The sequence below is a fragment of the Balaenoptera borealis genome (genome assembly GCF_965194805.1).
Source record: "Balaenoptera borealis genome assembly, chromosome: 4".
Classification (NCBI taxonomy): Eukaryota; Metazoa; Chordata; class Mammalia; order Artiodactyla; family Balaenopteridae; genus Balaenoptera; species Balaenoptera borealis.
In genome coordinates this window covers 114,828,303-114,851,645 of record NC_138861.1, presented here as the reverse complement: position 1 = coordinate 114,851,645, position 23,343 = coordinate 114,828,303, and the positions used below count along the sequence as shown (strand labels likewise).

Genomic DNA, 23,343 nt, shown 5'->3' with positions numbered 1-23,343 from the left:
TTTTAAAGGGCAATATTTGCTATCCATTATAATTGAATTTGTAATAATCATTAAGTACAAATGTAACATACTGTACTGATGGTTTTAAATGCCGAGTCCTTCCTCACAACATCCCTGAGGTAAGTGCTATGACTATTTCAAGGATGAGAAAACTGAGATTTATAGTTAAGTGACTTAGCTAGTGAGGGAAAGATGTGGGACTTACCTTTATCCTTCTGACTTCACAGCCTTTGTTCTGAGCCACTGTGACTATTATAAATACACTTAGCTCCAAGAGCAAAAAAGTGATCTAAAGAAGTTTATTTTTCTCACATAAGAAATCCAGAGGAGTTAGTCTAGGGCTGTTGTCTTGAGGCTGTCTTCAAGGAACCAGGTTCCTTCTCTCACCCAGCTGTCTTTATGCGTCTGACCTCACACCAAGTCACAACATGGCTGCCATGTCCCTAGGCATCATAGATGCATTCCAGGAGAAAAGAAGGGAAGGAGCAAAAGTCAAAAGCCTTTCAGAGAGGCATCATCTTTTTATCCAAGAAGGAAGCCCTCAGAGATTTCAGCCTATGTTTCATTGGCCAGCTCTAGTAGCAAAGAACGCTAGGAATTTGATAGCTGTTTTCCAGCCTTTATAAAGTAAAAGGCAGGGAAAGTCAGTTGGGTGGGTGTTGAGTGAGCCCTACTTAAATAGCCCATGCACAAAATAGCCTAAACAGTCTCGGCTCAGTTACACACCTGATAAAGTGATGAGTTACTAAGCCTCTAGAGAGGGCTCACAGGATCTAGTCCATCCTTTTTGATCTGATATTTCTGTTCTCTTCAGCCAAACCTGATTTTTTGCTCTTACCCAACAATGCACTTTGAAGTTCCCCAGACTCAACCCCCTCAGTGTACTCAGGATGCCTGCATTCTGCCACTAAGTATATATTAGTGTTAGAATAGACTGCGTGTGCCAAAATAACTACCTATACCTTAAAAAGCACAAGAGAATTTTTATTTCCCTCCCTCTAAACTATCTAGGTCAGGGTCCGGGAAGGAAGGCTCCAGTATCTTCAATGACCTGGGTTCCTTCTATTTTGTTGCTAACTTCCACATGCAATTCCTGGCTCATTCAATCTTTGAGTGCTCCCAGAGCAGCACATAGTAGGTTCTAATAAAAGAGAAGGACTTAGGTTAAATTAGTGAAGGAAATGATTTCAACATTCTAGGTAAGATGCTTTTCTGCTTTTCACCTTCTACGTAATTGGAGTTAACAGTTCTACCTGAGCTCCACTAGATGGCAGCACATTACATATAAAGTATGTGAATGTGCGAATCATTTTCTAAAAACGAGGAACCTGAACTACAAATCCCAACATGCATTAGGGACCTGACCTGTTTTTGCACAAAGGTCTTAAGTTTGTTGCCCGCGCAGTGATCTGGAGGACGCCATCAACTTGCTGCTTTAAAGTAAGATTTCCCAATATATTTTATTTTATTTTAAATAGATTTATTTATTTATTTATTTTTGGCTGCGTTGGGTCTTCGTTGCTGCCCGCGGGCTTTCTCTAGTTGCGGCGAGCGGGGGCTGCTCTTCGTTGCGGTGCGCGGGCTTCTCATTGCCGTGGCCTCTCGTTGCGGAGCACGGGCTCTAGGCGCGCGGGCTTCAATAGTTGTGGTGCGTGGGCTCAGTAGTTGTGGCTCGTGGGCACTAGAGCGCAGACTCAGTAGTTGTGGCGCACGGACTTAGTTGCTCCGCGGCATGTGGGATCTTCCCCGACTAGAGCTCGAACCTGTGTCCCCTGCATTGGCAGGCGGATTCTTAACCACTGTGCCACCAGGGAAGCCCTCCCAATATATTTTAAATGAAACTTTGGCCGGGGAAAAGGAGAGGTTTTCTTTTCAGATGTTAGTTTTGCACATTACCTTTTTTCAGGATTAAACTTAGACGTTAGTTCAGGATAAGGATGGGTTTTTAATAAGTTTGAAACTCCCGTAGGTTTTTCAAAATAGCCAAAGGAGAGGATTTTACAGTGGCAAAGTGGACATTGTTTTCCTGGCTCATGAAGAAAGAGTTCCTGAAAATGCTCTGTGTCTCTGCTAATCAAAAATTAACACTTTGAGGGAATTCCCTGGTGGTCCAGTGGTTAGGACTTGGTGCTTTCACTGCTGGGGCCCGGGTTCAATCCCTGGTGGGGGAAATAACAGCACATAAGGCCTACGGCGCGGCAAAAAAACCCTTAACACTTTGATTCCAATGTTTAGAGTAAGAAATCCATCATGTCTGGTTTTCACATTGGATTTATTGAAAGTTGCCTCATTTCACCATTTCAGCCCATGTTTGCACTCATTTTCCCAAACAAATCCGTTTTAATGTAATAGTGCAGTTATATCTAGTAGTAAGGCTTTGGTTCGAAAATCTGGTCCCAGAAAATAGGGCGGACAGCTCGGGGGAGCTTTTCATAGTGAGCAAAACGGCTGCCCTGTGCTTCAGCAGTTGTTTAGTAAGTGCTTCTCTGGGTGTCAAAGCCTCCTAGGGAAACATTTGCAATGTGCCTTCACAGTGTCATGGGCCAAAAGTCACTACTGGCAGTAGTGTAAAATAGCAGCTTTTTAATACATCATGCTCAAGATTGGGGGAGGGTAAAGATTACTGGAGTTTCGACTCTTAACCATGTTTTAAGTAAAAACGTATCACTCGTGTAAGAAGAAAAAAAAAGCTGAAAATTCATTGCATCAGAGTAGGTCAGGCATTGTAAAAGCCCAGCTCTCCGTCAATCAGAGACCATCAGTGAAGTCGTAAGCTAGTCCCTGGAGTAAGCTCTTATAAAAACGCGCTGTTAGTCTGGCCCTCCGAGAAGCTGACTCCGAGAGTTAAACACGCACGGGATTTATTAAGGGAAATGCTGGTGCGAGAGAAAATGAGTAGGGAACTAGGTAAGGCTGGGAGAGCCAGCAGACCACGACGTAAGTCTGCCCGCAAGGGAGGGAGCGAGGGACGCTGAGATGGGCGGTGTGGGCTCATCCTTCACAGCGGCGCGGGAGGGTCCGCAAGGCCGGCGGGAGGAGCTCGATGTGTCCCAGAAATGGGCCTGCCTTAGCGTTCGTGCCGCACCCAGGCACCGGCTGGGAAAGGCCAGGGGGAGGTGGCCTCTGCACAAACTCGCCGATGGGTTTCAGAGCACAGCGCCGGCCTCGTGGTCAGTTACCGGGCACCTGTTCCGCAGGCCCCTGGCGCCGCGTGGGGATTTAGAACCACAAGGTCTTCTCTTGGACCCTCAATCAGGAGGCCTAGGTTTGAATTCATAGCCGTGAAACACTGGGCAAGCCACGTAATCTCTTTGAAGTCTGTGCACTGGTGACCAGGCCCTATGTCAACTCTTAAACACTTCCCTCACCCACCCCTGCTCTCCGTCCCTGCTGTTTCTCCACTGTCTCTGCACCACTGCCGCCACCTCCGAAGGAAACCCCCTGCTCTCGCCTGCTCACTCCCTCCCCAGGTCTGTTCTCCACTGTGAGCTTTCTAGAATACACATCTGATCATGTCATGCTCTTAAAAACCTCATTGCCCATTGCCCATTGCCCACAGGAGTAACTAGCCCTCAGAAAGGAGAGCTTGCACAAAGGGTGCAGCCTTGAAATCGGGTGAGTGCACATTGGGTACAGCAGAAAGCAAAGTTTGGCTGAAGAGAACAGAGGTAAGTTCAAAAAGAAATGACTGGATTATGTGAGCCCTCCAGGCAAGACTAGCTAGCTACCTGTACTCTTTATCAGGCAGGTAATTGAGCAGACTGATTGTGGACCTTATTTTGTGCATGTGCTGTTTCAGTTAGTTCACTCAACATCCACCCAACTCACGTGCTCACCCGCACCTTTTTACTTTGTAAAGCCTGGAAAACAAACTCAGATTCTTAGCCTCCACTGCTAGAGCTGGCCAATAAAACACTGGCTGGAATTTCTGAGGAAGGCTTACTCCTTGAATAGAAAGGTGAGGCCTCTGAAAGACTTTTGGCTTTTGCTCCTTTCCTTCTTTCTGCCTGGAATGCAGATACGATGTCTTGGGAGAAAGCAGCCATTTTGTGGTTGGTGTGTGGTCAGAGGCACACACTAAGAACAGCAGGGTAAGAGAAGGGACTTGGTTCCTTGCAGACAGCCTCATTTAACCATCATTTGACTCTTCACTACCCCCAACCTCATCACTAGCCATTCCTCTCACTCTGAGATCTACAGTCCAAGCACTGACCAAATATCTTCTGCATATCATATTTCCCCTATGTCAGAATTTCTCAGTCCTCCCTTTTAAAAATTACTGATTGCGTCTGTTAAAGTGTTACTGCTGAATGCTTAAACTTTAAAACAGGATCAGCGGCGTTGTGGGGTAGAATGTTCACATAGCAAAAGAGTCAGGAGACCTGAGTTTGGTTCTGGCTCAGCCGTTGCCCAGTTCTATGACCTTGAGCAGGTCAAATCAGTTCTCTCATCTGTGAAATGGGGGTATTGGACATGATCTGATTTTCCAACTCTTTTTTTTCAATGACTCTCTGAGGCCAACTGTGAAATCTTCCCAAGGGACATGGAAAAAACACAGATGGTTAATAGTGCAGACCCCAAGAAAAGTTTACAAGAGAGGAAGCAAGAAGCAGCCCCAAGTAGTAAGGACCCATCCAGTGCCATAGCAGTGTGTGCAGGGAGGGCCAGCGGGGAGGGTGGGTGGTAGTGAGGGGATGCTGCTGTATCAGCACCAGAGGCTGACTTCTCCGGGTACTGAAAAAATCTGAACATGGGTCAAAGTCCGATGTCTGTCTGTCACCAGTTATCACTTCAGTGGTTTTTGCTAAATGTTTTTCATATGCAAAGCTAGGTATTTAGAGTAATCATTCTTGGAGAATGATGGGAATATTCTCAAGTGGTAGGAGTATTTGTACAGAGGTGCTGTCGTCAGGTTCTTAAAGGAGTGCATTGAACCGTTCCTTCTAGACAATACTGCACAAGGCCATGTGCTACAGTGTAAGCCATTAAATACACATGTCTATAGATTAAACTACAGGTTCCATTATGGGTCGACTTGACGGGAAGGTCATCGTCCTGACAGCAGCTGCTCAGGGGATTGGCCGGGCAGCTACCTTAGTAAGTTATTATCTTTTGTTGTTTGCTTACTAACTTTTGAGGTATTGAATTATGTGGACGGGTTCCATGGGTATTTAATTCTGCTCTTTTTTTTTTTTTCTTCTGTTCTGTTTTCTTCTGCTTCTGTTGTCTTAAGTTACAAAAAGAAAAGTGGCTACTCCTAACTCCAGGCAGATAAAGGAATGAATACCTCACATGTGACATCACTGATAACCTTTGACCTGAGAAACTTCTCTCTCTGCCTCAGTTCCTCTGCACCGTAATAAATTTACTGCAGGGACCCTACAGAAGTGCATGGCTTTCTGAAATTATGTCAGTCCAGATATAGAACTCCAGAGTTATGAGACTATCAAGTTACCTTTGCCTTCTGATTTATATCAACTTCTCACACATGAAGCCCCCCACCAGAGCTAATAATGCACTGTTATTAGGAGGAAAAGTGTTGATATAACCCATTTTCTCTTACTATTTGGGGTTTACTCACCTGCTCAGAAATAGAATGCATGCTATCAAATCAAAAAATAATAGTATTTTGAGAGGTGTTTAATAACAGAATCCTAGTTTTTTTTAAAAAAACGTTTATTTGGTATTAAAGGGACAAAGTCGGCTGACAAGCACAATGTATGTCACGTTGTTCTAATTAATGATAAAAATAGTAACAATGGGAAGGATGAGGTGAGACTAGATAGTTTGAAATTCCACCCATTTTATAGGGAAAACAACAGTGAAAATAAGATAAAAGAGAAAGGCTAAATGACTTTCAGTTCATGAGAGCAGTTTAACCATGTAAACAAAGGATGTATTTGTGCATTGTGTCTACCAGGCTTTTGCGAGAGAAGGTGCCAAAGTCATAGCCACGGATATCAATGAGTCCAAACTTCAGGAACTGGAAAAGTACCCAGGTAAGCAACTCCGCAGCTTGAATCTGGGATTCAGAGTCTACAAGGGATTATAAAGCATTAGTACCTACATGTTGAAAGAAAATTCCTTAGCTGTTCAGCTCCACTGGCCTTCTTTTTAGAGCCTGATTCTCTGATATCAAATTTGTATTCTGTGAACCTAGAGACAAAAATCTGTACACTTAAATGTAAACAAAGTATTTAAGCTATATACTTAAAATTTTTAATTTATCCAACATGTCGAAGGATTCAGTAGCTAATTACAAAATCATATGTGAACACTTAACAGTTGTTATGTTAACTTTTGATGACAACTGTGCCCCCCTCCTCTGAGGGCAGCGCTATCCAAGAGAAACATGATGTGAGCCATAGGCATAATTTTAAATTATCTAGTAAAATTTACATTTAAACTTGACATTTAAAATGTTAAAAGAAACAGGTGAAAATTAAGTTTAAGAATATTGGTTTCAATATCATGACCAGAAACCCTAAGAGATTACCCAGATTATTTAGGTGTGTATTACCCCTTACAGCACCACACTGAACCTAACTCCAACACCAGAGGACTTCAGTTTGAGTTACTCTGAAAGAAAGCAGAACAGAGAACTCACCTGGAAATCGACTATTCCAGCAAAATAGAACAGGTTCCATGATCAAACACAAATCATTTCACTGACCTAGTTAACTGCATTAGACTTACACTGAATTATAATTCCTGTAAGTCAAAGTCAAACTGTTGGAATAGAAAAGCATAGAAGAAAAGAAGTCTTTCTGAAACTCAATTTCAGTCTTGTCTTTCTTTGTTTATAACCTTTTCTTTCTATATCCAAAAGAGAATAATAAACTATATATATATATTCTTTAAGTATAAAAATAATAACTGCTGCTTTCATTAGAGAATGTTCAGGGGTTTTCCGTAGGTAGTGCAGTATGTATCTCTCAGACCCCATGCCAGATCTCTTATGTCTGGCTTTCAAGTATTTCATCCCCTCTTCTGGCCTCTCATTTCTTCTACTTGTAATTTTGTCCAGAAGTAAGTGATGGCACCCTTGGCCAACAGAGTCATTTCTAAAAAATAATAGAATTAACATAAAGGTAAAGTGCGCAAGTAGAAACAATCCCTTATCCACCGCCCCTGCCCTTCCCCTTCACACAGACAGAATTCAGCACTACTGTAGCACTGACTCAACCTCTGGGGGGAAAGAATGGGCTAAAATGAGCCAACTCTCAGCTATTACTGCTGGCTTACTAAGAAGCATCTGCTGTAGATCATTCATACTTCACTGTGAAGTCTTTACTCAGAAAAGGCCTGTATCATTCATTTCAGAGAATAGAGAGAGAGAGGGAGAAAGAGACATGTTATTGGGTGGTCAAAGTGGGGTGGACTTCAAGATTTTTACTGAGAGTCTTCAGATTGTGAAGACCCTACGAATGGTCAGCAATCCTACAAAGCCCAACTGGACAGATATTGCCATCTTCACACTTCGAAACAGCTAAATCTTCAAGGCCAACCATTCTCTATAAGTATAGGGAAATAGTGTCCTTTGTTTTATTTTTCAGGTATTCAGACTCAGGTCCTTGATGTCACAAAGAAGAAACAAATTGATCAGTTCGCCAATGACATTGAGAGACTTGATGTTCTCTTTAATGTTGCTGGGTAATTCATAGCTTTTTAATTTCACTCTCCTTACAGAAAGCTTTCTGCAACTTTCACTAAAAGAATTTTGATAATATGGCAAAATTATTCACTGTGAACCATAACATATTCCTTGGGGAATATGGCTAGATTTTGGACAGGATTTTTATTACAAGTAAGACAGCCATAGACATTGACATGGGCTTGGGGCCTAAAGGCAGTTAAGGTCACGCAAGGCAACCAGCACTAACGCTACTGCTCTACCAGGGCTGGTAACAGGCTCATGCCAATGGACTTGTTGCTGTACCAGGACTTATAAAATAAGAAGAAAAACTGTTTTCCAGTAGAGTGCCTTTAAAGTGAAGTATATATACCAGAAGCCAAGTACTCAGTTTATTGAAATGACGATGTTGCCAATTTTTTGGCATATTCTAGTAAGTCCTTTATACCTCCCAAGCTCTGTGTTTCTTACTGGGACAATCAATCCCAGCAAAAGAAGGTTCACGTTGTACCTTTATACACGGCACAAAGAGAATGGCTTAAATAAACTTATTAGGGTGGTACCAAGCTTGCTGAACCATGCATGAATGATGAAAAGCTGGACCTGGAGCAGCTACGTGTAGATACAGCGAGTGCTGGTACCCACTGTCCCTTCTCAGGCATGACAGTAGATGTGAGGAACCAGGAACTCAGTAGATACCTCCGATATCCCACTTTTCTTGTGTAGTGTTACATTTGTACTGCTGCATTGGTAGAAAAATTCTAGAGCCTTCTAATATATTTCTGTGGTTCTTCCCAATCATGATTCAGAGTAAAAAAAAAAAAATCTCAGTTTATCCATAGTTTATCATATGTTACAATGTATGGAAATTAAAGTAACGATTGTGATGATCTAGTTTATAAATAACCTGCTCATTCCTCATATGAGAATATACCCAGAGCCATGAAAAAAACAACTAGCAAAATTAGTTTTTGAGCCTCTGTTAAATTTTCAGCAGTGTAAGGGATACAGAAATAGAGCATGTGGTTCTTTCTGTCATTCAGTTGAACTAGAAATACAGTGGTGCATAGGGATCACAGCCGACAATATGTTATAATTAATTACATAATTTTGGTCTAGGGGACAGTGCAATCAGTTAGGACTCCAGTGTTTAGAAAGCTTCCTTGAGGAAGTGTGACTTCAAAAAGAGGGAAGGTTATTTTAAAGGTTTTGTCCTGTTCTGCGTTGTTTACTCCGTATGTTAGAACTGTACAGTAGGGGTATTACTTTGCTACCCTGAGATGTTGAGACACTTGTTTTCCTTGCAGTTTTGATTTCCCTTGAGAATGTTAAATCTGTGCCACCTGAGGGCGCTCTTGCTCTTGAAATAGGAGTTAAGACAAGCGTCCTGTTCTCATTTGTTTGTTTTTAATGGCAGTGATGTTTCCTGCGCAGCAGGTATAGAGTTTCTTATGTTTGGTGGCTTCTAACTCCTGCCTTCTTTTAAAAGAAGGATTTTGTCTTCAAATAAATTTTTTTAGCTTATGTCGTTGGGATACTTCCGCACCTAATGTACTCAGTGATACTCTGAATTGTTAATCTTGCTAAGGGAAAGGACAATGGTCTAAGCCAATAAATGACAATAAAAAGGATAAGGAAATTGAAGTAGAAATTTTTCTAAATGATCATCTTTTTCCCCATTGTTTAATCATACTGGCAGTTTCGTCCATCATGGAACCATCCTGGACTGTGAGGAAAAAGACTGGGACTTCTCAGTGAATCTCAACATCCGCAGCATGTACCTGATGATCAAGGCGTTTCTTCCCAAAGTAAGGTGACCACCACCGCTAGGATAAGTACCACTGGATAAGTAGGTCTCCATACTGGACATCCAGAGAGGATCCCTCCTCTGAAGAGTGATAATAGCTGACATAATGACTAACCTGTATTGAACATTTATATCAAAGCATTTACTAGAAATTAACTCACTTAACTTTCCACTTCATTCATTCAAGGAATATTAAGCACCACGTGCCAGGCTGCTTTCCAGGTGCAGAAGGCACATCAGAGAACTAAACAAAGTCCTTTCTATAAGGGAGGTCCTATTTTGAGGGGCGAGATACGATAATGTGTAATCAAATAAACTCTAACGTGTGTGGTGGTTATAAGTACAGTGAATTTAAAAGAAGCTAGGTTAGGGAATTCCCTGGCAGTCCAGTGGTTAGGACTTAGCACTTTCACTGCGGTGGCCCAGGTTCAGTCCCTGGTTGGGAAACTAAGATCTCACAAGCTGCTCAGCATGGCCAAAAAAAAAAAAAAAAAAAAAAGAAGCTAGGCTATCAGTGAGGTCTAGCAGGAGGGCCTCATTAATAAGGTGAAATTTTCATAGAGGTCCCAATGAAGTGAGCAAGCTGACCATTCAAGTATCTGGGAAGAGGGTTCCAGGGATTGGAACAGCAAGGGGGCATGTGGGACCAAAGCAGTCCGATGAGGTAGGTACTATCACAGCCACTGTGCAGAAGGATGAAACTGGGAGGTTAGATAACTCGCCCAAGGTCATGTAACTAGCAAGTGGTTAGAGCCAGGATTTGAACCCTTGAAGTTGGGCCCCTTCTTGAATGTCAGCATCTTGGCCCCCCCATCTCAAGGTGGATGTACCCCATTGCTTTTCTGTACCCCGAGTATTCTCCTTGCACTCCTGCTTTTAGCTGAGCCACAGAGGTACCAGAGAGGTGAGAGACAGTGTGTGCTAAGGAGACAGTATTCCTCCTGAGTCTGCTACCCTTGAATTTGCCAGCCTTCACACAACTCCTGACTGTTTTTCATTTTATTTTACAAACAAGCATTAAGTGCCTTTTGATGGAAAGCACCACACTAGGTTCTCTGGGGGAGGGGGGGGGTATAAGTATGAAAAACATTGACTTCAAATGATCTTATAAGCCAGTAGTAGCAGACAACACAGGCTCAGACAATGAACGAGGTTGACTTTGTACAGAACCAGCTCAGTTCAAGGTTGTAAGCTGAACCCTAGTGAAATGCAGAAGAGCCATGCTTCTCTTCCATCCCAGCTGGATTAGATAACTGACATACTGAATGCTGCCCAACCCAGGGCAGGAGAAGAGTTTTTTGATGGCAAGGCAGGGCAGATACTTTGCTCTGGACATTCAGCCTAATGTCAAGAAGGATACAGATGAATGCTAAAAGGAAAATTAGAGAAATTGACCTAGTAACTAAAAAAAACTAAATTTGTTTTAATCTACTTGTTTAGCCCCTAGAAGGAATCTTTGGGTTGGCTCATGGAATGTTGAACTAGCAAATTTTTAAAAAATATAAATTGCCTTTTTTTTGCTTATTTGGAGTTCATGAGAATCTGTTATTTGGAACTTAAATGTATTTTTTGAAGACTAATCCTTAGCATAGGATATGAGGAAAAGCAGAGGCTGTGGTAAAAGAGGAAAGCTCAGGTCAAATGAATAAGACTTACACATACATGAGACTCATTTGTAGTACTGAATGCTTGACAAATATCAGGGAAGGACATAGGTGTGAGATACAGTGGAGCTGAAATTTAAACTTGTTAAGTGTTAACTTTTAAAATATCAAACATTAACTTGCAAATTAGTGAGTTTGTCTATGATTTAAAGCATCTTAACAATAATCCATATGAGCCAATGAAACTCATCTGTAAGAAATCCTAAGAGTTATTAATGACTGGGATGAGGAGTCAGAATGAGTTGGTGCCACTTGTTAAAGTGACCCTAACCGACCTCACCTGGGATTTTGGAATCTGGCTTTGGAAGACCTTGGGGACAGCCTGAGCTGTGCCCCTAAGTTCGCCACAGGACCTGGGAGATGGCACCTGTGCTCTCTCGGTGTCTATTTCTTCTATTTAAAATGAGGGTGATAGATTACACAATCCTTTCCAGCCCTAATTATGTTCATTAACCATGACGCACATATACCAGATAGAACTTTCCAGGGGAAGCCAGGATTTAGAGTCTAGGCAGATTTGAAAGGTCAGATGGTCAAAACATAGGAACACTTGTAGGAATTTTTTGTTCATGGGTAAGCATACAGAAAACCATTCCAAGACTGGAAGAGCAGTCAGAAGGCAGAGAACAAATTAAAAATACTGTGAAAAGAGGTCAGTGTAGAATCCAAGGTCCACCAGAAGAGAGGATCCATTACAACAAGGGTTCAGGGAGGTCTTGGATATTTGGGTGTTCTCCTCCTTTGCTATATCTTAGAAGAGTCTCTCGCACGTAGAGCTGCTTAGCAAACATTTGCTGGATGAAGAAATGAATCTAGGTTGTCAGTCCAGGTGGAGGTCAGGCATGGAATCACTGAAGACCCAAGAAGCCAAGGTCTGCCAGGTTTAGGAGCTGGGCTCTGGTCAGTGGGGGCAGAAGAGCTGCGTCACAGTAGGACTAACTAGATGCAGCTAGAGGGAATCTTCCGAGCTCTTTGTAGCATCTGCCTGAGCTTCTGAGAGATCAATCCTAGACAGCATTACTACATCCAGGCACTTCACTTTATTGTTGTACCTGCCAGAGAGGGCTGTTGCATGCAGAGCCAAGAAGAGCATTCACACCATGACAGCAGGTGCTGAGCTGGTGTTGCGAAGGCAGCACAGAAGGACGCAAGGACTGTGGGCTCTAGAATCAGCGGCTAGACCTGGGCTGAATGGACAGTCCAAGTGTTAGGGGGCAGCACCAGCACCTCCCAGGTGACTGTTTTCTAAAGTTCTGCCTGAGGATTTTATTGCATTTCAGAAGATCGGAGACTGAACTTATTTAATAGCCCATCTTTATATATTAAATTGGGCTACATGTATTCCATATGTATTAAAAATGGGTTGTATATATTATCAATTATACCTCAGTGAAACTGGGAAAATAAATTAATTAAAATGGGTTATGTTATTTGCTAAACTGGATAAGAAAGAATACTTTTAAGGCTTAGTTTTCAACACTGGTATGTTTTACTAATTTTCCTGGTCTTTTTTTTATGAGGACCCCATTTCATTATGATCCTCTTTATTATATAGACAAACAAGTTGGGTTCAATATCTTCTTTCCCTGCCATCTTCTGGATTTCACTGGGTCACCTCAGCCTCTCCTTTTATCCTTTTAATCCATTCAACATAATACCTTAGGGTTGTTTTAGACTTTCTGCTCTTAGGTACGATTAGTAGCAAAGTATCAAAACAGAAAGTAAGAATACTATAAGGAAAAATAGAATCTTGGCAAACTCATCCCTGGATCATCCAGTTATTCACCTTCTCCATTCCTACACCTCCTTGAAAGCTGCTGGATAAACTCACCCCAGCAGAAGTGATTTTTCTCTTGGACCCTTTACACTGCCTACTGAGACTCCTCCCTCTTAGAAGCTCTTTCTTTACTTGATTTTCATGACAGAGCATATCCTGGTTCTCCTTCCTCTGTTCTCCATCTCCCCCAGCACTTATTTCAACTCTTCACCACCTCCTCCTTGTTCTTTATGGTCATCCCCGCAGCCTCTGATTTCAGTAAGTTAGTGCCCACGAGGCAGGAATTCTCTCCAACTCTTGCTTCTTCCCCCGAAACATTGATGGGTGGATACCCATGCCCTTGCATATACCTATATCATCTTGAAAACATACATACATCGTTTAATTAAATATAAGTTCATCCGAAAACATTTTTTAATTCATAGCAGCTTTTTTCAGTGATGTATTTGTTTAGGTCTGGGGCAGAGCTCAGCAATCTGCACTTTAACCTAGCACCTCAAGAGGTTTTGATTCCCTGAAATGTATTGACTGGCTGCTGTGTACCCTGTCTAGGAGGGCAGAACAGCCACAGACCCTCCTCTTAAGACTTTCACACTTCCCGTGCGGGATTCTGAAGGACGTATTCTTAGGAAATGCTGCCGGAGACGGGGAGCAGCCCTCACTGCGTGTAACCATGTACCAAGTCCTGCTCATGTACCTCAGCTGTCTCCGCCCCTGTTACCCACAGACATTTCTGCTCTCTGCTTTCATTACTCCTTTCCTGAATCCCTGCATCGGCTTCCAGTGCTCTCCTCTACAAGATGCCAGAGTAATCTGTAATCTTCGAACCTGAACATGCCACTCCCCCTCTGCATTAAACCCCTCATTGTCTCCACCGAATTGCCTTCAGGGTAAAGCCAAAATTCCTAAATTTAGCCCCGCTGGCCTCTGCAGCTTTATTCCTCCCACATTCTGTCTTGCAGCCAGACCCATCCCTTCTTCCCACTTCCGTGGGAAGACTCTTTTATTTTTCTGATTAACGCTCTAGCTTTCGAAACATAAGCCCTCCTCTGAGTGCTCTACAGCCTGATCCCTTCTTTCCACGTCCGCCCCCTCCCCAGTGACAGTCTTTCCTGTTGCTGGATGCAGGTTATATCAGCCACTTCAATCAGACTGGCAGCTCTATAGGCAGGCAGGGACTGAGTCATTTCTCTTTGAATCTCCTGGACCTACCACTGTACCTGACCACAGTAGGTATTCAACTATATGTTGAATATGTGATGAATGGAGACAGAGTTTTCCATCAGGAACATACAGTAACATTAACGTTCTTTAGCCTTTCATTCAGCTCAGAGTTCCTTCTTGGTCTTGCTGATGCTTTTGTGCCGCAGGAAGGCAGTAAACCCCTGGGAAATGTTCCTGCCAATGTGGACATAAGCCATCAATTCCCAGCAGTGATTGGGTGAGACCATTAAGACTGCTTAACAGGGAATTCCCTGGTGGTCCAGTGGTTGGGACTCTGTGATTTTACTGCCAAAGGCCCGGGTTCAATCCCTGGTCAAGGAACTAAGATCTCACAAGCTGTGTAGCATGACCAGAAAAAGAAAAAATAAAATAAAATCCGTTAAAAAAAAAAAAAAAGACTGCTTAACATGCTTAACAGTGCTTAATGTTAACAGCTAATGAGATGGTCCTGCAAACCATAAGTAAATGCACATCTTTTAAAGAGGTAGTATTTTTAGCCTGCAGAATAGCATCTTTTTTTGGCCTTGGTTTTGTTTTGGCAGATGCTTGCTCAGAGATCTGGCAACATTATCAACATGTCCTCTGTGGCATCGAGCATCAAAGGTAGGTGTGTCTTCCTCTGGGCATGATGACACACGTACTCACACACCTTCAAGAGCTAAGGGTTTGGGGAACAAGCATAGCAGAGATCATAAAACCCACACATAACTTCAAAACTGCTTTTTTTTAAATTGCTCTAAAGTTTCTTAAGTACCAGTCCTTTTGCCTTAGATGTGAACCAGTCATAAAGTTAAATACAAGTTGGTTTGCTTTGCTCTCCCTTTTATTCCTTCTAATGGATATGGAAATGAAGATCAAACTGGGAGAAGGAAACATTTATACATTTAATTAATCAAAAAAGATGTATTAAACACCCACTAGATGTCCCTGACCCCAAAGAATTCACAGTCTAAAAGGCGGAGAGAGTCAGGCAAATGCACGTCTTCTGCAGTGTGATAGGATTATAACAGAGCTTTGTACAAAGTGCTGTTACAATAGCAGGGACATAACTCTGCCTGTGGATTGGGGGAGTGCTTCACAAAGACATTTGATCCAGCCCTAAATGAGAAGTCAAGTTGAAGGGCCAGATTGCAGTGCAAAAGTGGAGATGATGGACAATGGCACAGTCTGGCACAGATGGATTTCGAGTTGAAAATGAAGTAGTTACTGCTGAGATAACATTCCTTCTCTTAGCAAGGATGTACACAGTAAGCCTGCACAGGAGAGGAATGCAAAGAAGTGCCTAAGCCTCTGGGTTTGTTTGGGTTGTGTTTTGTTTTGCTTTGCTTTACCCTAAATTTCTTTTTTCTACCAACTGATGATGAAAAACTAAAGCCACTGCTGTCACTTAGGTGCAGCATCTCAACACTGAAGTCTCAACTGAATTGTGCCAATAATGATATTATATTCCCAGATTCAGAAACTAGCTCTATTAAAGGAGAAAATCTGATATCGATTTTTAGAAAGGGTGCAGGGACTTCCCTGGTGGTCCAATGGTTAAGACTTCGCCTTCCAATGCAGGGGGTACGGGTTCGATCCCTGGTCGGGGAGCTCAGATCCCACATGCCTCGAGGCCAAACAACCAAAACACAAAACAGAAGCAATATTGTAACAAATTCAATAAAGACTCTTTAAAATGGTCCACATCAAAAAAAAACAATCTTAAAAATGGTGGAGTGTGAGGAAGCATGACAATGGTCTCCTGCTTCCTAAAGTTGACTGTGTTTTTTTATTCCTTCAACTGTTGAACTTCCCTTCATTCTCAGGAGTTGTGAACAGGTGTGTGTACAGCACAACCAAGGCGGCTGTGATTGGTCTCACAAAGTCTGTTGCTGCAGACTTCATCCAGCAGGGTATCCGGTGCAACTGTGTGTGTCCAGGTGAGTTGGGCACTGTGGGACTATGAACTTGTCCTTTCTGACCTCCCGGCTGCCACTGTGAAAAGTATCTATGTAAGCTTGTTTACCACATGTTGTATTGTCATTGGGAAAAGCTCCAAAGAAAAAAGAGTCCAGGCTTATTAAGATAACAGTCCAACGGTAAGTTGGGAAAGAGATCCTAACTCATTAGGAATAACCCACAGATGTGTTAAAAGACAAAATTCAACCAAGTAAATTTGAAGATCTAATTGGCTTTATTCAACGATTCATGAATCAAGTGGCATCCCATCTAGCAGCTAGAAGGATGCTCCAGGGAGTCATATACAAAAATGGAAGGTTTTCATAGAAAGAAGGGTGGGGCAAGGAGGTCATTGGCAAAAGAAAAAAAAAGGTTATTCTGGGCTGGGACTTCTTTTTTAAGGGGGAGGGGATGGCACAGGTTTTATACTACAGGTTGCCTCTTCTTCCTCTAGGGGGATAGAGAGGGGCCACAGGGGCCCAATTACCTCATTGGTGCTGACCAGAAAATTCCAGACTGGTTGATTAAGATTACATTTCTGGTAAAGGTTGAAACTGCAATTAGGTTAGGCATTAAATGTAGGTTTGGTATCATGGGCTTTAGCACAAGTGATGCCATTTTGATTTAACAGATGCAAAAAGTTTAAATGCTACTTGTGTGGATGGGGACAATTCCAAACCCTGTGGTTGAGAGACATAACTGGCCAGGGCTTGGTGTTTTGGAAGCAAGCCCAGGATGGCCTCGTCAGGGGAAAGTTGAAACGTAGACCATGCTCACAGGACGGCAGGAAGAAAGAGGAGCCTCCCAGACACAGGGAGACACTGAGTCATGTCCATCACCTGGGGCGGCCCATAAACAAAAAGGAGGGATTAATACCTTCCTTTATGCTGTAAACAGGGGGTCAGCAAACTGTGACCTGCAGGCCAGATCCGGCCTCCCACCTGTTTTGTAAACACAGTTTTATTGGAGTACATCCACACCCAGTTTGCTTTTATATTGGTTAAGTTTGCTTTCATGCTAGTCAGAGTTGAGTAGTTAAAACAGACCAAATGGTTCTCAAAGCTAAAAATATTTCCTGTCTGGCGTTTGACCAAAAAGTATGCTGGCCCCTCATATAAAGGAAAGGAGAAAAGCAGAACTTATTGTGAGTAGAAAGGACATTTATGTTCACACTATACTGTAGTCTATTAAGTGTGCAATAGCATTGTGTCTAAAAAAACAATGTACATACCTTAATTCAAAAATATTTTATTGCTAAAAAATGCTGACCATCATCTGAGCCTTCAGGGAGCCATAATCCTTTCGCAGTAGTCACATCAAAGATCACTGATCACAGATCCCCATAACAAATATAATAGTAATGAAAAAGTTTGAAATATTGCGAGAATTACCAAATGTGGCACAGAGACATGAAGTGAGCAAATAAATGCTGTTGGAAAATTGGTGCCGATAGACTTGCTCGAAGAAGCATTGCACAGCCCTGAAATTTGTAAAACAAATGTAGTATCTGTGAAGCTCAGCAAGGCAAAGTAGAGTAAAATGAGGTCTGCCTAAGAAGAATGATCAACTTCCTCTCTGAAAAGAAATTCAATACTGCATGTCCAGCATCAAGGTTTCTCTTAGTAGTTCACAACCGGTATTGTGGGTTTGGGGAGGAGAAGCAATTCACAGTTACCTGTGGGAGCTTTCAAAACCTGAGGGGCATGCCGGCATTTGGAGAAGGAGTTGATGGGGAACACTGTGTGTAGTTTGGAAAGCGCCACTGGAAATTCTGATGTAATTCATCATGGTCTCCCCTCAGGTTGAAAACCACTGACTTATTAAAGGGAGACACTACTAAATAACCTTCAAGGGACAGAATTTCCATGATTGAGGTTTTCTGTTTAATTTTTCTTGGACTAGAAAGGTAAACATAGGTAATACCAAGAAAGAGGAGGCTACAGGAGAGAGAGTTTCACTGGGTTTTAACATACACATTGGTGATACTTGAGTCTAGCTATTCTTGGTGCCATTTTCCCAGTGGAATAAATGGCAAAATGATTTGGAAAATGTGGTTGTTTTGAAGCTGAACTTTTCAGAAGATTGGAAAATATATTCTCCCACTCTCTGGAACAAGGAACTAGCTGTGACTCACTGAGCCAGTCACAGAAGAAAATGTGACAAGGAATGAGTGTGTCTGGGATGGTGCTGATAGTATAGTCACAACACTTCAACACCAGCCTGGTGTGGACAGTGGCATGGTGTGTCAGTCTGTGCCAGGGACACAGCAGAGTCAGGTGACAGTGGAATTAAGTGCGAGGCATAGGCTTGCTACACAGTTTTCATGTAATAGTCATTAATACCAGCCATATGTAAGATTCGGTGAGCATTTGCCTCAGCGGGAGGAAGCTGTTAAAGATTTAAGGATTTTGAGGAGAGCATGAAGTGAATGCTTAAGGTGCCTTGAACACACTGTTGGTAGAATCGTGGACTTTAAGGAGGCTATTGATGAGGCAAGGGAGGAAAATATCACCAGAAATTGGATACAAAGAGATTTTTGCTTTGTGGTTTAAGAAATTTCATCAACACTATTGCCTGCGGTAACTGTGGAGGGTAGAAAACGTTCCTGATGAACCAGGTGATGTAGCCAAGGCAACTCCCACCCGGCCTGTTGAAAGTGCCGCCTACTTACAGTGAAATGTGAGAGCACAGAGACAAGCTAAGGAAAGGGCTGTTAAACAAAAAGGAGCCAGGATTTGCAGATTTCAAAGGTTCCCAGTCTCTCCAGAGAAATGGCAAATGATAATAAAATTAAGAAATGGTTTCCGAGGTGGGGAGGATAATAAATTGGAAGATTGGGACTGACATATACACACCACTATATATAAAATAGATAACTAATAAGGACCTACTGTATAGCACAGGGAAATCTACTCAATACTCTGTAATGACCTATATGGGATAGGAATCTGAAAAAGAGTAGATATATGTATATGTGTAAAGACTTACTTTGCTGTACACCTGAAACTAACACAACATTGTAAATCAACTATACCCCAATAAAAAATGTTTTAAAAAAAGAAAGAAATGATTTCCAAGCAAACATCAAATCTATGGCACACCCAGGAGCATGGTCTAAGGATGGAGCTGAGAGTATGACTGTGAAATCACTTGCTATGACCTTAGGTCTCCGGGAGTACGGTCAGCAGAAGAAAGCCCTCTGAAGAGAATTTGCAGATCACAGAAGTTAACAGAAATGTATGGGAAATTGCTCTGTAAGGAATGTGAACTAAGTGGGATTTAAAATTTTTTAGTGTCATTATTATTTTTCTTGTTTTTAAGTAAAATAAAGTTATATTTTTTTGATGAGAAATATGAAACAATGGTTAAAACAGGAATTTAAAACCAATGAAAATAAGCAAGATAATGAGGAAAGTTAAGAGCCACCTAAGTTATCAAGGACTATGATGGGCGTGGAGTTGTCCCTGAGAATCCCCCCAGAGTGAACCTGACAGCAGAGAATGTTTTTGAGATCATTAGGTAGTCTGGGTCCTTATACTGATATAGTGCTTGTATGATTTTATCTATAATACATCTCAGGGTTGTTGCAAGGATTAACTGAGATAATACCTATAACAGTGCTTAAGATCCATAAAGTATCATGTCAATGTGATGTGACTAAAGTATGTCCTGGGAATGCTGGGTGTCATTTTTTGCCTAATATACTTCACAAAGAAGTATAGTCTGTGTTTTTGAAAATCATAGAAATTTATTAAAGAATTTATGAGCCTATTAAATAAAAAGCAGGCAGGTAGAGGTGAAATAGTCACTCCAAGTCATGGAGAAGGCTTTCACTGATCGTTGTATCATATGGAAAGGAAGTTTAAAATTTAAATCATCAATTTCTTTTTCAGTCTAAGTAAGTAACCAAGCTGAATGCCCTCCTTTGATTTAGGAACGGTTGATACCTCATCTCTGCAGGAAAGAATACAAGCCAGACCAAATCCTGAAGAGGTATATCTGCTATTTTAAATGTGTTTAAATCCTCTGGTTAAAAAAAAAAAAAAAATGCCCCTTCCTTACCTAGAGTAGACAAATCCATAGAGACAGAAAGTAGAAGGGTGGTTGCCAGGGGCTGGGGGAGAGGGAGTGGGGAGTTATTGTTTAATGGGTATAGAGTTTCAGTTTTTCGAGATGAAAAGAATTGTGGAGATCTGTTGCACAATAATATGAATGGACTTAACACTGCTGAACTGTACACTTCAAATTGGTTAAGATGGTAAATTTTATATTATGTGCATTTTACCACATTTTCAAAAAATATGAAAATGACCTCTTCTTTAATATTATCTTTCTGGTCTGTCACAGTCTCTGTAAGTTTTAGTATAAAACAAATAGTTTGAGTAGATTGGGAGTCACCACAGTCCTGTTTGGTCCACAATTAATGATATTAATGATATTCTCCTGTATCTTGTATCATGTATAATTAATCAAGGCAACAAGCCAGTGGTACCTTTGTAGATTCCTCTTGCCTTTGACCTTCTGAAGGTGTTGCAGGTGAGTTACTTAAGCAAGCTCACATCACTGATGTCCCGTATGGTTTCCGGTTACAGGCACTGAGCGATTTCCTAAAGAGACAGAAAACAGGAAGATTTGCAACTGCAGAAGAAATAGCCCTGCTCTGCGTGTACCTGGCCTCTGATGAAGTAAGCACTGTTCTTCCCAGGGGGTTCGTTATCCTCAATCACATTTGGCCACAACTTGCTCATCAAAATAGTATGATTTAGGGAGTGATGGCATGTAGGTGCTAAGATGCTGCTTTTACAAGATAGGAATGAGTTCTGATTTAATTTGCTCATAGAAAGGCCACTTTGATCTGAGCCACCAACTCTTCCTCATTCAACTTTACATGTCACTGAATCTGATAGCAAATGAAGTGGTGGAGGATTGAAAAAAATTAAATTGCTCAATTTTATAATTACTTTCAAAAATTACAATTTGGGAAACCATTTGTAAATTTGATTTGTAAATCAAACCAGTGAACCTCCAAAATTATGAGAGCTTCAGGTGAAGTGGGGAAAGGGTTAACCAGATTTGCGTTCAGGAGACACAGAATTAGCATCTGGTGTTTTCAGTTTTACTGGTGACTTGTTTAGAACAATACCAGTACCTCTTTTTTTTCCCTATGAATTTTTACCTATTTATCATCATGTATGGAAATTCCTAATTCTGTCTCTTTCCACTTTGCACCTATTTAGTAATCAGTTTTTTCCTTAATGGCTACTGTATATTTTTTAACGGCAAACAGCTGTGGAAGCAGAAAGTCTTTCATAAGAAATATTTCTTATAAGGTATAAAGCACAAGGACATCCCCTCTGTTTTATGTCTGTGAATAGTACACGACCAGGGAACTAACTGTAAGAGAGAAGAGAGAAGGAAAGGGGAATAGGCGGGAGTGAGGAGGTGTGTTACTGATCACTTAGCTTCTCTTCAGTGTAACTTGGTGCACACCAGGTGGTGGTGAATGTGACAGATACAGAGGTTGAAATGTTTTAGTGACAGAGCAATTACTACTTCTCAGAACTATTAACAACAGTTGTTCATAGCTGAGGAAATGACTAGGCAGATTATGAATGACTGAGTACATTGACCTTTCTGATTTCTTTGAATCTGTATCTTCACAAGAGCTCATTTGATTTGCGGGTACTGCTGATAAGCTAAATGGCCCTGGTTTAGCCAGAGCTTAGGTTACCAAATATTTGGGAATGTTCTGGCTTGAAATGTGCAACAAAAGGACCTTTGTCCTTTTAGAAAGATCCAGAAGAGTCCATATGTAAAACAGAAAGCTTGCCTTCTTAAAAAAACTTGGAGAAATTGGGTTGTTTCTTGGTAGAGTGTCTAGTAACCCCCTAGTTTATCTACTTTATATGATCAGTCTTCATATATTGAATTTTATTTTTTTAAATTTTTATTGGAGTATAGTTGATTTACAATGTTGTGTTAGTTTCAGGTGTACAGCAAAGTGAATCAGTTATATGTATACATATATCCACTCTTTTTTAGATTCTTTTCCCATATAGGCCATTACAGAGTATTGAGTAGAGTTCCCTGTGCTATACAATATATATTGAACTTTAAAACACTCTGTACTCCTGTTATGATGTCTTTCCTTCCAGCCTCTTCCATTGTCGTAGGCTTTAGGTGAATTTAAAACTAGGAACACAAATTTGAGTCTATTATCCATGTTTAAGTTAAAACATTTTTAAACCTCTACCACAAGAATCACTTCAGCTTTCTTTGGAAAATGAAAAATTCTATGGGGAAAAAAATCAGTAATTTTTAAACTCCTTTAGTTTTGTACAGATTTGTATGTCTGAAACTAGTATAGAATTTTTTTTTGGTTAATAGATTATAATAATTATTACTCATATAAATTTTAAAAAGACATTTAGTGTGCTTCAGTTCCTGGAATTACCCATGTATATTGATTAACTAAATATACATCTTTTTTAAAAAATTCTGTTTGGTAATTGACATTACCACTTTGTTACTGACACACTTATGTTCAAAGGTTTATCAGTGGCATAAAACTCAGCTAGTTAGAATACTTCTGAGTTTCAAAATGAAAATGTACTGTTTTAGCCTATACTTTATCCTAATTCGGGGAATGGCTCTATATCACAAAATTTCTTAATTTTCTGATTCTGAGTCCAGACACTCTTAGAATGATGTGACATGTGCTCAAACACCAGCCAGAGGCCAGTCAGATCCAGATCACAAGAACACTGTTTTAAATCACCTGAAATTTAATTCAGATTTTCCTAATTTCTAGTTGTTAAAAGTGTGGTTTGCTGGTACTATGAGGATAAACTGTTTAGCTATCTCAGTCAGGAAAATTGAAGAAACACAACCTGGTTAATTGTTCTATCTCCTTGTGTTTATCACTGCAGTCTGCCTATGTAACAGGTAATCCTATTATCATTGATGGAGGCTGGAGCTTGTGATTTCAGGATCTCCTTGCTGGGAAGGCAGACCGTTCCTGTCTACAGTGAACCTGCTTATGAAGAAAACTCACCCATCCTCTCTTTCCTATTAATGGCATATTAATGAAAACAAGACCTTTTTGATGATGTCATTGTTCACAAGAGTCTGATCCTTTAAATATATTCATCTCTTTCTAATCTCTTCTGAAATCATTGTAGATAGGTGAGATAATGAACTCACTGCAAAAAGAACATTTTAAGAATAAATCTCAATTTCTAAGTATATAAAATTAAAATGTGAATATGAAGAAAAAAGGAAGTTTTTTTTTTTAAGAAAA

The 23,343-nt window shown here is 41.0% G+C and overlaps 1 protein-coding gene and 1 long non-coding RNA gene across 5 annotated transcripts; one reads left to right on the top strand and one right to left on the bottom strand.

Annotated features, from left to right (window-relative positions):
* Positions 1-941: 941 nt before the first annotated feature.
* BDH2 (3-hydroxybutyrate dehydrogenase 2) lies at positions 942-23,203 on the top strand. 4 transcript variants are annotated; one of them, XM_082389152.1, is made up of 10 exons: positions 1,316-1,440; positions 5,006-5,097; positions 5,921-5,999; positions 7,557-7,653; positions 9,333-9,441; positions 14,648-14,708; positions 15,911-16,024; positions 19,978-20,036; positions 20,636-20,728; positions 22,973-23,203. In XM_082389152.1, exons 2-10 carry the CDS (start codon positions 5,026-5,028, stop codon positions 23,024-23,026), a joined length of 738 nt encoding a protein of 245 aa, XP_082245278.1. In that variant the 5' UTR covers positions 1,316-1,440; positions 5,006-5,025; the 3' UTR covers positions 23,027-23,203. The 4 variants fall into 4 exon arrangements, with proteins under 4 accessions (XP_082245275.1, XP_082245278.1, XP_082245277.1 ...); XM_082389151.1 differs by having other exon boundaries at positions 5,894-5,999; XM_082389150.1 differs by lacking the exon at positions 22,973-23,203 and adding an exon at positions 3,560-3,668 and having other exon boundaries at positions 1,363-1,440; positions 5,894-5,999; positions 20,636-22,966.
* Positions 14,977-20,629, bottom strand: LOC309627306. Its single transcript, XR_014243667.1, has 2 exons — positions 20,536-20,629; positions 14,977-15,711 (listed from the first exon to the last, which is right to left on the bottom strand). It is a non-coding gene; the product is annotated as an uncharacterized lncRNA (long non-coding RNA).
* Positions 23,204-23,343: the final 140 nt, after the last annotated feature.